This window comes from Schistocerca nitens, chromosome 1 (assembly GCF_023898315.1).
Source record: "Schistocerca nitens isolate TAMUIC-IGC-003100 chromosome 1, iqSchNite1.1, whole genome shotgun sequence".
Lineage (NCBI taxonomy): Eukaryota > Metazoa > Arthropoda > Insecta > Orthoptera > Acrididae > Schistocerca > Schistocerca nitens.
The window spans coordinates 560,493,163-560,510,327 of NC_064614.1; the positions used below are offsets into that span (position 1 = coordinate 560,493,163).

The 17,165-nt window shown below is 38.0% G+C and overlaps 1 protein-coding gene across 10 annotated transcripts in view; it reads right to left on the reverse strand.

Annotated features, from left to right (window-relative positions):
• LOC126254530 (C-Jun-amino-terminal kinase-interacting protein 4) overlaps positions 1–17,165 on the reverse strand; it is a 263,338-nt gene that overhangs the window by 136,265 nt on the left and 109,908 nt on the right. For 6 of the 10 annotated variants that reach the window (XM_049955319.1, XM_049955323.1, XM_049955324.1 and 3 more), the window contains 5 exons: positions 15,795–16,050; positions 11,102–11,269; positions 10,696–10,879; positions 10,376–10,600; positions 4,884–4,994 (listed from right to left, as the gene is read on the reverse strand). In XM_049955319.1, coding sequence (XP_049811276.1) covers positions 4,884–4,994; positions 10,376–10,600; positions 10,696–10,879; positions 11,102–11,269; positions 15,795–16,050 — 944 coding nt within the window. The remainder of the gene's footprint in view (positions 1–4,883; positions 4,995–10,375; positions 10,601–10,695; positions 10,880–11,101; positions 11,270–15,794; positions 16,051–17,165) is intronic. The other 4 variants (XM_049955328.1, XM_049955320.1, XM_049955322.1 and 1 more) reach the window with 2 other exon arrangements.

Sequence of the window (17,165 nt, forward strand, 5' to 3'; positions counted from 1 at the left end):
AGAGTTATAAGACTTATCTTAATTCTCACATAGTGTTTGTCTGATGCCAAGAGAAATACTTCACTAGCCACTAGAATAGAAGCAGAAGCCTCAGCTGAAGGGGGGACACTTTTTGGCAGCAGCACTGTGTGAGCTACTGTCATGGTGAGAGTCTTGGCAGACCTTTACTAGATGACAGATGTATGTACGTTTCCAAGATGACACTGCATTGCTTTCGCCAAGGATGAAGGCGGTGACACTGACTCATTGAGGCAATATGATATTTCAGTGTATCGTTCTCATGTTGTTATTTGAAGTTTATGTTTTTCGTACGTATGAGGCAATTGGATCTGCAACCCTGGACAACAAATGGCTACAAGATGAAAAAATCCCACAAGAGTTGTGGATCTGGAACGCCATCTGATTAGTAGGCACTCAAATTACTGGCATTCCAAATAGGGCTTGGAAGATCACTTTAACGAAAAGAAGTTATAAGATGAACAACAACAAAAGCAAAAGAAGGGTAAAGGAATGCAGTCAGATTAAAGCAGGTGAAGATGACAGAATTAGATTAGAAAATGACACACTAAAAGCAGTCAAGTAGTTTTGCTATTAGGGTAGTAACATAACTGACTATGACCAAGGTAGAGAGGATATGAAATGCAGACTGACAACAACCAGAAAAGTGTTTCTGAAAGATATGAAGAGGCGTGCAAGGAGATCTGCAGTCAGTCAGTCTTCGGACTGAAGATGATGAAAAACAAGAACAACAACAACAACAACAACAACAACAAACAAACAAACAAACTGCTAATACTTTTAACACTAAATGACAGTAGCTAACACTTCCTGGGTTAATAATGAAAGTGCATTACCATTCCCATCATCATGATCATCTGTGTGATATCCTATGCCAGATAAAGGTCCTGTCAAGACTTTACCATGCATTGCACTTTCAGCTATAAGCACCTACGTTGCTCCCATAAGTTTTATAACGTGATATCTATGGGAATCGTTTCAGTCTTTTCTTATCTCATGGAATCTGTCAAAGTACTTCCTTGGCTCATCTAGCACACAGTCACTTCACTACACTTTCTGCCCATCTCCGTTTAATTTTCATTGCGTCCCCTACTCTGGTATGTTTCCTAACTCATTTGCCTGTTTTCCTGTATTTCCAGGTAATTTACAATATGAAACTCTCCACTGCCTGCTTGTTGCTAGTCAGTGATCATTTACAATTCAAAAGGTCTTTAGGACAATCAGTCATACCTTGAGACATTGCTTTTTTTGTTTCATAAAATGTCGTTTTAGTTCGATTTGCTCCGGGGCAAATGCTTTTTCTTTTTGTTTTCCCTGGAAAGAATGCGTTTAGGACAAACATGCCGCTGTTCTTGGCAAATTCTAGAGATAGCTTCATTGTTTGTAACAATATATTCACTACTTCTCAACCGAGCGAGGTGGCGCAGTGGTTAGACACTGGACTCTCATTCGGGAGGACGACGGTTCAATCCCGCGTCCAGCCATCCTGATTTAGGTTTTCCGTGATTTCCCTAAATCACTCCAGGCAAATGCCAGGATGGTTCCTCTGAAAGGGCACGGCCGCATTCCTTCCCAATCCTTCCCTAATCCGATGAGACCGATGACCACGCTGTCTGGTCTCCTTCCCCAAACCAACCAACCAACCAACCAACCAACCAACCAACCAACTACTTCTCAGTAACGAATCTGTTTACTTTTGTCTTACTTTCACATTAAAAGCTACCATCATCATCTGGTAGAGGGATTTGCTGTCACTGATCAATTTCTATACTCATTTATGAGGTCTTAAACCTGTTCAGAATCTAAGCATGCTGGTGCATGGGCTTTGACCTCCTTGGACTAGCTTTCATTTATTTTTAAAACAGGTCTTGCTATTTTATACTAGATTCATTTGATACCTGTAAATTGTTTATTTTTTGTTAATAATAAACTCTGCATCCAAATATTCTCTTCACACTGTTCCACTGTAATAAGATACATGGCTTGACTATAATTATACTTCATCTTCAATTTAGCTGCACTTCTGATAACTCATTATAACTTAGTGTTATTTAGTAACTTTTCCAATTCTATTAATCTATATATAGATCCACTCATGTGATCCTTTGCATGTCAACATGCTGATCAGACCATTTGCATGTATGTACAAATCCTTCAAAGCAAACTAAAAAACTGAACTTTTCAACTTCTCCATCTTGATATCACTCCTTAAAACATCTTTACTTTCATCATCACATGCTCAGTGGACCATCACACTGGATGTTTACCATCTTTCGTATCAGTTCACAAAAAAATATTGAACTTCACTTTGATAACAGCTAAAATGATCAGCCCTAGGGCTGTGGACATAACACCTACTGTTGTACACAATCCCTCAAGCAACAAGTCCTTCACAGCCTTATTACTGTTCACATGTAACCCACAGAGGGACCATATCATATCCTCCCACATTATATCGCACCTACAACAATATCTTAATGCATGAACTACAATAGACTAAAACTGTCGAGACCTTAAGTAGATTGTTTCATGATTTGAAATGAGACAGATTTTTAACAAAATCTCCTCTCAATCCTCGCAGGGTGGTAACATGCTGTCTGCTGAATCCACAAACCATTACAGTCCACGCTTACATCACTCATCCACTTGCAGCAATGACATCCTACAGCGATGCTACTGTGGAATATCTGTATGCAAGATCTGACTCACTGACTCATGTATCTACCTAGAATCTCTTTTTCCAGCGCACTTATCAATGTATCCCACCCCAACAGGGGGGGGGGGGGGGAGGGGGGGGGGACGTGGAGAACAATTGTGAAATAATGAGATGTTATGTCGGCATGACAATATAGTAGTTATCCACCCATGTGAATAGCAACTGCATACTCAATAATATAATGATAGTACACACTTCTCAGTACAATGTGGTAATTTTTTACAGATACTTCACAGCCTATACTGACCAGATTCATCTTCCACCAAACCACTGCTGCTCTCAGTGGTTTGCCTTCAGCACACTCTTCAGTCTTCCAACTTCCCTAGTCTCCAACCTTAATATTTTTTTTGTTCTCCGCTTGCCTTTTTTCCCTTTCCAGGTGCACCAACCACTGTCCACGTGCCATTTTTTCTACCCCATGTGCCCCATTCGATTCTTACTTCTACCTACAATGGCCCTGCCTTGCAACTGTATTTACAATTTCTGTACACTAACAGCCTTTTTCACATTAATCACAGAATTTTTTAAAACATGTTTACACTGAGTTAAAAACATGTTTCTTTATGACACATTATTTCCAATGAAGTCTGCAACATTGTTTGTACTCTTGTCCACACTACCGACAAACATTTCTGTATGTGTATTTGCACAATCTGCTACACTGAAGCTAACAGCAAACATTTCACATTGTGTGCTAAGTTACGTCCAGTGAAAAGGATGAATTAATGATGTGTAGTGCTGCATTAACAATTCTTCTCAATGCAGACAAAGACAAATGTGTAGCCATCAGGCAATGAAAATGTACTATAGAAGATACACAGGGAATTATGAAAAAAATTAAATGAAATGATCATATGGCATTGTTGGCTGGTATGTCCCAGTCAGGTTCGGCTGCCAAGTGCAAGTCTTATTTCATTCAGCGCCACATTGGGCAACTTACGGCTGGTGATGAGGATGAAAGAGGACAACACAACACCCAGTCCCCGAGCGGAGAAAATCTCCAAGCCAGCCGGGAGTCGAACTCGGGCCCAGTGCATGGGAGGCAAGCACGTTACCACCCAGCTAAGCAGACGGACACTGGGAACGATACTGTGTGCAAGTTTAATCTGAAAGATAGCACTGCTTTCCATAACTTCACTATAATGTTACTAGCCAGTTCTGAAGTTATAATGAATATGATAGTCATTTGTTAATAATCAAATTTCCAGAAAGCCATTACTTTGAAGCAAAGACTTGCTGTTACTCACCATTTCTTGGCAAGAGGAGATTCCTTTCAGGCCTTGCAAGTTTATTCCATACTGCAAAACCAGCTATACGGAATGGGAAGTGTATACTGGATCTTTATTATTTGAAGACAAGTATGTTTTTAAATGCTGTGCTACAGTGTTCAGCTTCTTGTTTATGTGCACATCTAATGGTCAATGCTTCACATATGTATTAAGTAGTCTTCACTACAATCAATGTTTTTATTAAATGTTAGACATTTTACACTCACAGCTTTATGTATTTACAAATTAGTTGCAGATATATCACAAAAGCTTACAGAAATAGTCCATCAGCTCACACCACAACCGCTAAGCAAATAACTAACTTCAAACTACACCAGAAAGCAGAAGCAGCAAAACCTAAATTTTGAGGTATGAAAATGAAGTATGTAATGAGCAATAAGATAAACTGATTAATATGAAATATGAACAGTTATTGACTAACACTCGGCTTACAACTGTAGTTGAAACAAGAGAGAAGTTTATTCTCGCTATAAACATTTTGGCATACGAGTCCATTTCACGTGAATGATTTAGGAGACTGATGGACAAATATTGTGAGAAGAAAAATAAACAAAGTTATGAAAATTTACAGAGAATCTAAACCCGAATGAGTCATAGAAATACTGGCACATATTTTCTGTAATATACTGAATGTTTCTATAGTGTGCTACAGAATGTGACTGGTGAATAGACACAGCGGAATGGAGAGAGGGACTACCAGGTGAGAACCAATGATGGAGAAAGAGGAAGGAGAAGCGGCAAGAGTTGGAAGTGAGGAAGAGAAAGGACAAGGAGACATAAGAAATGAAAGAAAGTTAATAAAACAATGCAGAAAGAACTCAGGATTTTCAGCAGTAACAAAGACTCACTGTTATAGTTACCTTTTGGTATTTCTGAAACGCCATCTTTCACTACCCCAGTCACTTCCTTCACCAAACGACGTGTGGGAGTAGCATCACTATCAGCCTCAGAGTCTACTGATATAAGTGAGTCTGAAAAACAGTTACCCTTATTATGGGACTCTCAATTGCCCATGGCTTTACCAGCCATAATATTTCTTTTATGGTTATTTTACATAACTGAAAGCTGTAATGTGCATTGAAATGCACAAATAATCGTATGTTCTCAAACTTTTAAATGTCCCTCTCTGGGATTTTTTTGTACCAAAAAAAAAAAAACTAATTTCCCACAGCCAGATATAATTTTTCTTTAAAAATAAAAGTGCTAAAATGAATTAAAATATAATTTTAAAAGTCCTAAAAGACAAATGTATTTTAAAATGTGAAAACAAAAACAGAATTCATTTGGGAGAAAACTGATGAGAAACAATCTGATAAACAACATTCAAAATGAGTGACAGCTAGTCTGTTTTTGTTCTTATCCTGAATTAGTTAAGGGTCATTATTAATACTGAAAATCCCATTGAAGCTATCTACTTCAATATTTTCCACATTGCCTAAATGTTTAAGGAAGCACATGGCAACAGACGAAGACAAAAAAAAAAAAAAAAAATGTGAAATTGCTTCAAACACATCACAGATTCCATAATTAAAACACAAAACACAATAGATTTAATTTCTCAAAAGAAGCTTCACAGCTACATACATAAGAAGAGTGGAAAAACTTTTTCAGTGGTGCAGCTTATCCCCTATTATTTTGACAAAATAGACCAACATGGATTTTCACAAATACATTTAGTAATTATGACTTTATTTAATAGCAGTTTGACAATTCAGATACATACAACATACTATTTAACAAGAAGATACATACTTCAATTATTGCCTCCATTCTTCACAAAAAAACTCTTAAATAAATCCTATTATTAAATATGTCTGCTTGTGTCTGTATGTGTGGATGGATATGTGTGTGTGTGTGCGAGTGTATACCTGTCCTTTTTTCCCCCTAAGGTAAGTCTTTCCGCTCCCGGGATTGGAATGACTCCTTACCCTCTCCCTTAAAACCCACATCCTTTCGTCTTTCCCTCTCCTTCCCTCTTTCCTGATGAGCCAACAGTTTGTTGCGAAAGTTTGAATTTTGTGTGTATATTTGTGTTTGTTTGTGTGTCTATCGACCTGCCAGCGCTTTTGTTTGGTAAGTCTCATCATCTTTCTTTTTAGATATACTATTATTAATATCAGCTATACCATGAACCTCACGACAGAACATTATGATGTTAAGTCGTTCATCAACTTGCTGAGTACAAAGACTTAATGGGCACTTTCGACCAAATTCAAAACTGAAAAACCTCAACATAAGCAACTATATTTTACCTCTGAACTTAACCTGGAAATAAATAAAAACCTCCTAAAATGTGTGTTTATCCTACTATAATACCATTAGTTTGGTAAACAAAATGGTTATATATTTATCCCATGTCTGTGACTCAACATAGGAAGAAAGAAAATCTGTAATTCCTCACCATTTGCAATGTGCCAACCTGGTTCAGCAGAATCTTTTGTGCAAAGAACAGAGTTTTTCCTTGTAAACATTTTATTGCTTGGGTAGCAGCAACTTCCCCTTAACATCACACATTAAGAGCACACCCTGTGAGATCTGAGAACCAGAGACTGCACATGGTCCATTCACATAAATATGATCACTGCATATGTTTGACGTGCAATAACCATTCACAGACAGCAGGTGGAAGCAATAGCAGTGTAAGGTATATAAATCATATCTGGAGAACACAGAAAACAGTGCAGTTATTGTCGTAATGTGGAAATGGAGCAATTTAACTGACATCCAGAAGGACATGATCACTGGCTTTCAGGCCAAGGGTGGAAGCATTTCTAAAATGCTTGCATGCTGCTGTGGCCAAAGTACACCATGCACAGCAAAATGGCACTTTCTGAACTGATGCTGAGGCAACTTTGGTGTAGCACAGGCCATAAATGACAGGGGTGAATGATGGCTGTGAAGATGTTTATGGATGAATAGTTGTGCAATAGTTGGGCAACTGGCCAGACGAACCAAGGGGATACCAATAGTGATTCATCAACAACAATTCAACGAACACTGCTACTTATAGGCATCCACAGCAGGTGCCTGATTTATGCATCCATGCCAACTGCTGTTCATCATTGACGAAGGCTGGAATTTGCATGTCAACAGCATAACTGGATGTCTACCGAGTGGCGACAGGTGGCCTTTTCAGATGAATCACATTTTACGCTCCATCAGACAGATGGAATTTTGTGTATACAATGTGAAACATCTGAAAGCAAATACCCAGCAACAACTGTCAGAAGGATCCAGGTTGAAGGTGGGAGCATTGTGGTCTGGGGAATATTTTATGGCATTACCTGGTTGATCTCATCATTCCAGAAAGTACAACAGATCAACAAAACTATGCATCTACATGCTGCTCTCTCACTGGCTGCATACAACCAGCAGCTGACACACCCTCTTTCATTCAGTATCTCCTCATTAGTTACACGATCTACCCATCTAATCTTCAGCATTCTTCTGTAGTACCAAATTTCTTCTTTCCTTTTATTCTCTTATTGTATAAACTGCTTTTCATCCACGTTTCACTTAAATATATGGCTGCACTAAAGACAAATAATGTAAGAAAAAGAATTCCTGACACTTAAGTCTACATTCTATGCCAGCAGATTTCTCTACTTCAGAAATGCTGTATCAGCCATTGCCATCTACATTTTATACCTCTCTAGTTTGGCCATCATCAGGTATTTTTCTGCCCAAAAGCAAAACTCATGCACTACTTTTAGTGCCTTGTTTCCTAATCTAGTTCCCACAACATCACTTTAATGTGACTACATTCCATTGTCTGTGTTTTGCTTTTGTTGATGTTCATCTCTCATCCTCCTTTAAAGAGTGTCCATTCTATTCATCTGCTCTTCCAAGTACTTCGCTGTCTCTAATGAAATACAGTGTCATCAGCAAACTTCAAAGCTTTCATTTTTCTTCCTTGAACTTTAATTCCTACTCTAAATTCTTCTCTGATTTTCTTTACTGCTTGCTCAGTGTACAGTCAGAATAACATCAAGAAGAGGCTATAACGCTATCTCACTCCTTTCTCAAGCACTGCTTCCCTTTCATGCCCCTAGACACACTTATAACTGCCATTGGGCTTCTGTACAAGTTGTAAATAGCCTTTTGCTCTTTGTATTTTACCCATTATATCTTCAGAATTTCAAAGAGACTTTTCGAGTCAGCATTGTCAAAAGTGCTCTCCAAGTCTACGAATGCTACAATCTCAATTATGACTTTCTTTAATCTATCTTCTATGATAAGTTTTCAGGTCAGTATTGCCTCACGTTTTCCTACATTTCTCCAGAATCCAAACTGATCTGCCCAAGATCGGCTTCTGCCAGTTTTTCAATTCTTCTGTAAAGAATTCGTGTTCATTATTTGTAGCCAAGACTTTTAAACTGATAGTTGGGTAATATTCATACCTGTTGGTACTTGCTTTCTTTGGAATTGGAATTATTACATTCTTCTTGAAGTCTGAGGGTTTTTCGTATGTCTTATACATCTTGCACACCAAGTGGGATATCAGCAGTTCTGAGGGAATGTTGCCTGCTCCGGGGGCATTGTTTTGACCTAGGTTTTTCAGTGTTCTGAGAAATTCTTCTTGCAGTATCATATCCATCTCATCTACATCTATGTCCTCTTCCTTTTCTATAACATTGTCTTCAAGCTCATCTCCCTAATGCAAACCACCTATATACTATTTCCACCTTTTCCTTCTTTACTTTGTACTAGTTTTCTAACTCAGCTCTTTATATTCTTACAGTCTCTTTATCTTTTCTCCAAAAGCCTCTTTAATTTTCCTGTAGGCAGTAAATATCTTTCCCCTAGCAATATATGCTTCTAAATAGCTACATTTGTCATCCAGACATTCCTGCTTAGCCATTTCGCACTTATTATTAATCTCATATTTTAGATGTTTCTATTTCCTCTTGCCTGCGTCATTTGCTGAATTTTTATGTTTTCTCTTTCAATATGTCTTGTGATATCCACGAATTTCTACGAGGTCTAGTCTTTTTACCTATTTGATCCTCTGCTGCCTTCAATATTTTATCTTTCAAAGCTACCCACAGATATTACCATAAAATGTAATAGTTCATATTACGCAATTCCAAACAAATGGAAATGACTCACAGATTCCACAAACAGATATCAATGTGCACACACACTATATTAAACCCTATGTGTGGAATTATTTGCCATCCAGAGGAATAAGAAACTGAAGTAGCACCAGCTGTGGATAAGTTAATAAAAAACTGAGTTCTGCCTGCCCTGCATTTAAAAATCTTTCCCACTGTATTGACTTATAGGCAGAATCCTACCACAAGGTTTAACTTCCCATCAATGATGATCATTTAGAGGGTTGCTAGCATACTTTCTCAAAATACCCTTCTAAGCCACAATATTCTGGGGCAAAGCAAGTAACATCAAAACAATATTTGTTTCACATAGAAGTGCAGTAACAATATTAGTAAAGTTGTAACCAAGCATCTTGCAGAAGCCTCTTCAAGGACCTTGAGATTCTTATCTCGGGTTTCTTAGACAATTTCCCAAGTAATTTTTCTGTAACAGTTCTGTATTTGTAATTATTAATAAAAGTTAATTTACGTTGAACTATGAAATTAACAACCAAAATATCAGAAGTAGAAAATTAGCACAGACTATGAATCCTTGTTGCCTAGTGTTCAGGATGGAAAATGGGGCTTTTATAGTCTAATGCAGAAGTCTTCAATAGGCAACAGATGTCTACCAGAAAATCACAAATCCTCAAATTTTCAAAAACAAACTAGAAGAGTACCTTATTGACCAGTCTTCTTATAATTTATCACAATTTATTGGCTCAGGTATGTAAATTCTCTGAATCATTAAGATATATAAATTATCAGTATTGAGCAGCAGATAAAAACAACAGCCAAGTAGTGTAAGATGAACAGCGGTAGCTATGTTTCAAAGTAGCAGTCAAATTGTTATTTGTGTGCTTTCCAGTAGTGGTTTACAATGGGGTTGCTTCTGCCTTTTAATATGTAACTTTATTCATGCCACATTCCTTGCAGTCCCTCCTTCATAATGGAAATTATGAAACAATATGAGAGTGAATTTCAAATTCTCAAAGTTTTTTATAAGTCTTTTTTCCCCTTATCTGTCAAAACTCAGCAACATCAAACAATGGAAACTCCAGGTAGGAATACCAACAATATTAGGAAATTCCTAGTACTGTTGAAACTCAGCAACAGTTTGAAGTTTTATCAATTATTGCTTCACATATAATCAATTTAATCATGTACACATCTGTCTCTCTCAGATTGGCAAACTTTTAACTCAAAATTAAGAGTTTAGGTCTGCAATAAACTATTTTAGTAGCTTGTAATGTATGTACCTTTATTTGATGATGAATTAGCAACCTGTTCTGGGGCTTCACTCCCAGTAGCACAGCTCACTAATGTTATCTTTCCAATATTAGGTTCGTTTTCTGTTTCACATTCCTCATTTTCATGATTTTCTTCAGACTTTTCTTCAGTTTCTCTGTTGTTTTCTTCTTGTAATTCAGAAGCTTCCTTATTGTTTATCTCATCTCCATTGACATAATCAGTCTCTCTGGCTCCTATAAAAAACATTTAAAAAGTATTTACATTTCTGTTTTTAATCACAAAAAGTGTAATTTTTCAATTACTTCTCAGGTATAAAAATTTAATGTACCTGGAACACTTGCAATACAGAGCAAGTGTGAACTACAGACACTGAAGGTTTCTAAGACATCAGCTGGATTATTGGCATCAATAACAGTCACTTTACTACAAGCATGTGTGCTGGTGCATATCCAAACTAGTGATGAAAGCTGTTGTTCCAATTCTTCACATTCCTTTCCCAGTTTTTCGCCTTCCTGTTAAAGTGATGGAAATATAATCAAGGCTTCTTAGTAACAGTGATAGCTACTGTGAAAATGTTTTTTGATTACAAATATAATCAATATACTGATATTGCTAAACAATGTTTCATAGTAATACATAAATAAAGCATCCTGCTCTTAACACATTCCCAAAATCTCTACATTTTGTTTTGACAACCTTACCCATGGTCTCCAAATTTTGTTTGGTTGTCTTACCTTTAATTCTTGATCAAGTTTTTCAATCTCAGAGCAGTTCTTTTCAGATTGTTCTTCTTCACCCTTCTCCTCACCTTCTGGGCGTGTATAAAACACACTTGCTCCAACAATATTCCCACCGTCACGTGTACGGCCACCAGTGAGATTTACTCCAGCTGCACACCAGATCTATTACATAAAAATTCATATTTTACAACAAAAATTAAAGTAAATTAATCCTGAAGTGAAGTTAGACAGGATACACTGACACTATGATCTCAGTGAGACTCTAGTACAGTTGGCAAGGGACGATCCCCAACAGGCAGTAACACTGTTGTCAGCTTTAAAATGTGAAGGTCAGACAGCCACAGACAAAAATTATATTCATCTATAGAGCTGTGATGATATCGAGCCATTGCCATTACTTAATCAACTGAGGTAGATGTGTGGACCAGCTACGCCAAGCTCATGGCAACTGTTAGGGATATTCTCTCACCAACTTACCACAGTGGATTTATCATCATTTCTCATTTTCAGATTTCCTGTTTGATGAAACATGCAAACCAACCTCACAAATTTGTTTTCCACAACAACGGCATATTTTGTGTAAAAATATAATTTGTTGTTTTGAACATGTGGAAAAGTAAATTTTTCTTGTGATTATTACAGCTGTAATGTTAGTGGTTGTTATCAGTTGTCTATTGACAACTGTACAATAGCAAACTATATCCTATGGATATTGTGTCTGTTGAAGATGGGCAGAATGGTAAATGAAAAAAGTCAGTTCGCTGCTGCATTCTGATTTATTTGATTGCAGCTTGTGGAACTATTTTGTTTCGGTATTTCTGCAAGTCAGATCTTTCAACTTATGGGCATAGCTCCACCATGAGCAAAGAGAAGAACTGCTGCACAGGCTGAAAAATAGAAGCAACTGACAGGCTCCCAGACACCTTATGTTTGGACATATTCCTCAGCCACTGAGGCTGAAATCAAGAGAGATTTTTACAATCAACCAAAGCAACCACATCACCACCTAATAAATGCAGAGTAGAACTGTGGCAGAATTAATCTGCAATAGGTCCAAAGAACAATCTGAAGAAGGAATTTTCTAATGGTTTAGAGCTCCTTAATTCAACCTGGAAAGTCCTGAATAACATCCGGGCAGGCATATTCCTTTATAAAGAAAATTTGCAGAAATGGGGCAACATTATTACTAAGGAATTCTCTGAGTGTGGTGAGTTACACATGAACACTCCTCTTGCTAATCTGCAGTAACTTGGATGAATTATGCACCTTAGATACTTGGTTACAGAAAATAAGAAGGCTATTCAATTTTATGTTTTCTGGACTAAGTTTGGATTTTGAGCACCTGAAAATCTTGGTGGACACTATTTTTGTTACCACATGACATATTACAATTATTATTTAACATGTTTTTAATGTGCTGACTCAGTTATGTCACCTAAGTTTTTTTTAATACTGCAAATTATAATTTTACTTAATAATTTTATTATTCCTATCATCACACTTGGTCTTGGAGAAGAAACAATAAATAAACCTTGAACAGAACATTAATCTAATGCTGCATATTTATATTCAAGGACACTTATCAAAGCCAAGACCAACAGATTTGTTTAAACAAACGAGTAAAAAATGGTGAAAACAGAAGAGGCACTGAGCAGCAGACAGGAATTGGAAAAACGAAAAACTGCTCCGCTGTATCTTTCTTCCCAGAGATGTTAGTTCCTTGGCACAAAAGTAGTGTTTCTGTCAATCTTTAACAGTATTGAAGAACGCAAGTGGCAAATTTTTGCATCTCTTGCATCGCATGCTCTATCACTGCTGAGTTCAAAATGTCAGTCTGAGCTGCAGTCATATAAACATGGCTGCCTTGAGTGATTCTCCCACGAAGTACAAATTTCAAAGCATTATTAGCTTCCTGCAAGCAGAAAGGAATAGTACTTTTCATGGAGTAATTTCCTAATAACAATAAATCAGTCTTGCAACTCTTATTGTTTATGATACAGCAGGATATCATGATGCCTTGAACCTGCTGTGCATGCTGTCTGCTTGTTGATTAGGATGTGGATACCCCCAGAGCGAGTTCAATTTTATGACTTGGAATTAGCGTTTTCCCACTGTTTGCAATATTTTTATTGGTTCTGTATCTTCAGTATGCTGGGGTTGGACTGGATCTGCAACTTTCCAATTCCAACAACTGTTACAAAAACTTTCCTAAGTTGCACAGGAAGAACATTTTTATTTACAGAAGACCAGTTTTTAACTGTTTGTTCATTATAAAATCAGCCACAAACCTCAGCCTTTCGCTGCACAAGTCATACAAGTGGAAATTTGGCCATGAAATTAATAACTGTAGTAACAGATAATGTATGCACATTGCTGTCAGACGGTTGACAGTGTTAATGCAAGACTTACATTTATGGCCAATGTGATAGTGGAAAAATAGTCCAAGACTAGTCATCAATAAATAAATGTTTTTCCTATGCAACGTAATACGGTTTTCATAAGGTACTGAAATTCTTTATTGGTCCCTTCAAATTTTCTATGTTTACAATGTTAATTCACATCCACATCTGCATTATTAAAACTATAAATGTCTGCCTTTTGAACTTAATGAAGTAATGTTCATGGAGAAAAATAAGTGTAACTGACATAAAATGACACTGGCAAAGCATTGTCTAGCAGGTAGCGTTAAATTCAGTTAACTTCCTCAAGCTCTGCCTTCCTAGTTTTGAAGTAACCGAACTCGTTGAAAGTGGGAACAACTCATGCTGCAGTACTTTATCTTATAACACTGCCAACTTAACGAAACTACATTGGGTGTAACGTTTGTCATAGTTATGTTACTGAACAAAGTGTTGGGCTGGGCAAAACTTCTGTATTAGTCCAAATAGATGGGAAGTTGGCAACAATTAACAAGAACTATGAAAGTGCCTCATCTGGATAAAATGCAAACTACTTTCAAGCCACTGCAGGCAAGCTACCTGCACTAAATGGAAATTGTTGGTACATTAATCTAAAAAAATTCTAATAAGTTTGATTTGCTGGGAGACATAATCAAGTATTGCACAGTGTACATATTTTTGCAGAATATACAGCTATTTCTGGGGTGGTAGTTAAGAGGGACATAGTAGCACAGCTCAAATAGCTGTAAGTGAAAATAGCGGCATCGATATTTAAATAAAATCATGCTTTTGGCATTTCTTTTGGAATATGTCCCAATTTTTTAGGCATGATTAGGTTGAGACCTGAAAGCACAGTTAAAATTTAACTGCAAAGTCTGCTCTGTATCATGTCATATGGAAGCATATTTCATCATGCAATCACGTATCTACATACAGATAATGTCATGATTATCAATATCAAACTTAATTCTCTCATTGGTCTGCCATCTTGTGTAATACGTCATCACTACCAGCTATCATATTTTACCCATTTCCTTAAAATAATAATTTTTAATGTAACAATATTATGAAAACGAAAGTTCCCACTAACCATATAGTGATGATGCTGGGTCGAAGATAGGCACAACAAAAAGGCTCGCCCAATTATAACTTTTGGCTATTAAGGCCTTCATCATAATATTGTTACATTCCATCCTGGATTTTCCATTGTTTAATTTTTAATGTAAGATGTATAAAATTTTATGACTTGAAGTTAGAGATACTTCTTGCCTAGAGTTTGGTGTCATAGATATGTATTAACAGATTGTAATTACTTTCAGGTTTCCAGTAAATTTTTGACTGTTTATAAACTAGAAGCCCAGACAAAGAAATTCACTAGAAGCAATTGAAACAAACTTTAATGCTGGAATTTTGGCAAAAAGTTAGGAACTACCAAAGTAAGAAAATTTTAAACTGTTGTAAGACCACAGGTCTCAAATTGGTGGCCAATAAAATTAATACAATTGATTATTTATGTTTTATAGAATATGTGCTTAAAAATTAATTTGCAGCCATTTACATTTTCCTGTAATTTACACAATTTTTAAAGTTCCGAAGAGTAAAACAGGTGTTTCCCTGTAGTTGCACAAAATGGAATAACCTGAAAATGCAACTATATTTTTATTTCTCCCCATCTGGAACATATTCATATGTTTGTGTTCAATCAGCAGTAACATCGTTCTTTGTAGCATGGAAGATTGGGTTTCTGATCTAGGGCATCAGTACAAAATTAGATCTTTGGAATTTATGATTCCACCTAAAAATTATGGTAATAATGTTAATCATTTCCCAGTACAGAATCAGGGTTTCTTCAAGCAGAGACAAACACAAATAGAATAAAATCATCATCATAAGTCTTTAAGATGGTGGTCCTCTACTTCTCAGTGTTATGACCTGCAAGGAGCTACCAGAGTTTGTGTTGCCACCTAAAGTAAAACATGCATGAATCTATCATGACCCAAGATCAGTAATTAAATGATTCTGCAACACTTTCCTGTCACCCTCTTTGAACAAATCTGGCCAAGTACTCTGAATAATTTTGCTCAACATGAATAATACTTCAACTAACAACAGAAATAATACTCATATTCTAAGTGCCAGCTAACTTCAGCTACTTGGCAGATTCATAAACACAAACCATCAGTATTACCTAGCAAAATACATACAAATACTAATGCAATTAAGATGCTGTAAAGTACAGTTCATAACTTAAACTAAAGGTGCAGAAGTGAAAATGGCAAGATGTGTACCTGCATATTTACCTTCATCCCAGTTTCTCTCTCATGAAGAGGTCGACAATAAACAGGAACAGGGACAGGCACATGGCCTCCACTAGTACTAGACAACCGCGGTGTATGTGGTGGTGGACCTCCACTACCAGGTTTCGCAGGCAAACTCCATCCATACGCCTGCAGACGACCATCATCTTTACGTACATGTGCTCGCACTTGTCTGTACTGCTCACGTCGCTCTGTCGCACGTCGTTGTGCCAGCTTCTCTGATGATCTGATTTGGGAACAATCATTCTTTTTAACTTGTGTCCTCTTTTTTAATTAAGTAATGTTTACTATAAATGGGCTAAGTTGATAACTGACAGTAGTAGGGCATGGGGGCAGCAGCTTCACAGGCGTATACAATAACTTAAATCAATTTTGTAAACATCTACACTCCTGGAAATTGAAATAAGAACACCGTGAATTCATTGTCCCAGGAAGGGGAAACTTTATTGACACATTCCTGGGGTCAGATACATCACATGATCACACTGACAGAACCACAGGCACATAGACACAGGCAACAGAGCATGCACAATGTCGACACTAGTACAGTGTATATCCACCTTTCGCAGCAATGCAGGCTGCTATTCTCCCATGGAGACGATCGTAGAGATCCTGGATGTAGTCCTGTGGAACGGCTTGCCATGCCATTTCCACCTGGCGCCTCAGTTGGACCAGCGTTCGTGCTGGACGTGCAGACCGCGTGAGACGACGCTTCATCCAGTCCCAAACATGCTCAATGGGGGACAGATCCGGAGATCTTGCTGGCCAGGGTAGTTGACTTACACCTTCTAGAGCACGTTGGGTGGCACGGGATACATGCGGACGTGCATTGTCCTGTTGGAACAGCAAGTTCCCTTGCCGGTCTAGGAATGGTAGAACGATGGGTTCGATGACGGTTTGGATGTACCGTGCACTATTCAGTGTCCCCTCGACGATCACCAGTGGTGTACGGCCAGTGTAGGAGATCGCTCCCCAAACCATAATGCCGGGTGTTGGCCCTGTGTGCCTCGGTCGTATGCAGTCCTGATTGTGGCGCTCACCTGCACGGCGCCAAACACGCATACGACCATCATTGGCACCAAGGCAGAAGCGACTCTCATCGCTGAAGACGACACGTCTCCATTCGTCCCTCCATTCACGCCTGTCGCGACACCACTGGAGGCGGGCTGCACGATGTTGGGGCGTGAGCGGAAGACGGCCTAACGGTGTGCGGGACCGTAGCCCAGCTTCATGGAGACGGTTGCGAATGGTCCTCGCCCATACCCCAGGAGCAACAGCGTCCCTAATTTGCTGGGAAGTGGCGGTGCGGTCCCCTACGGCACTGCGTAGGATCCTACGGTC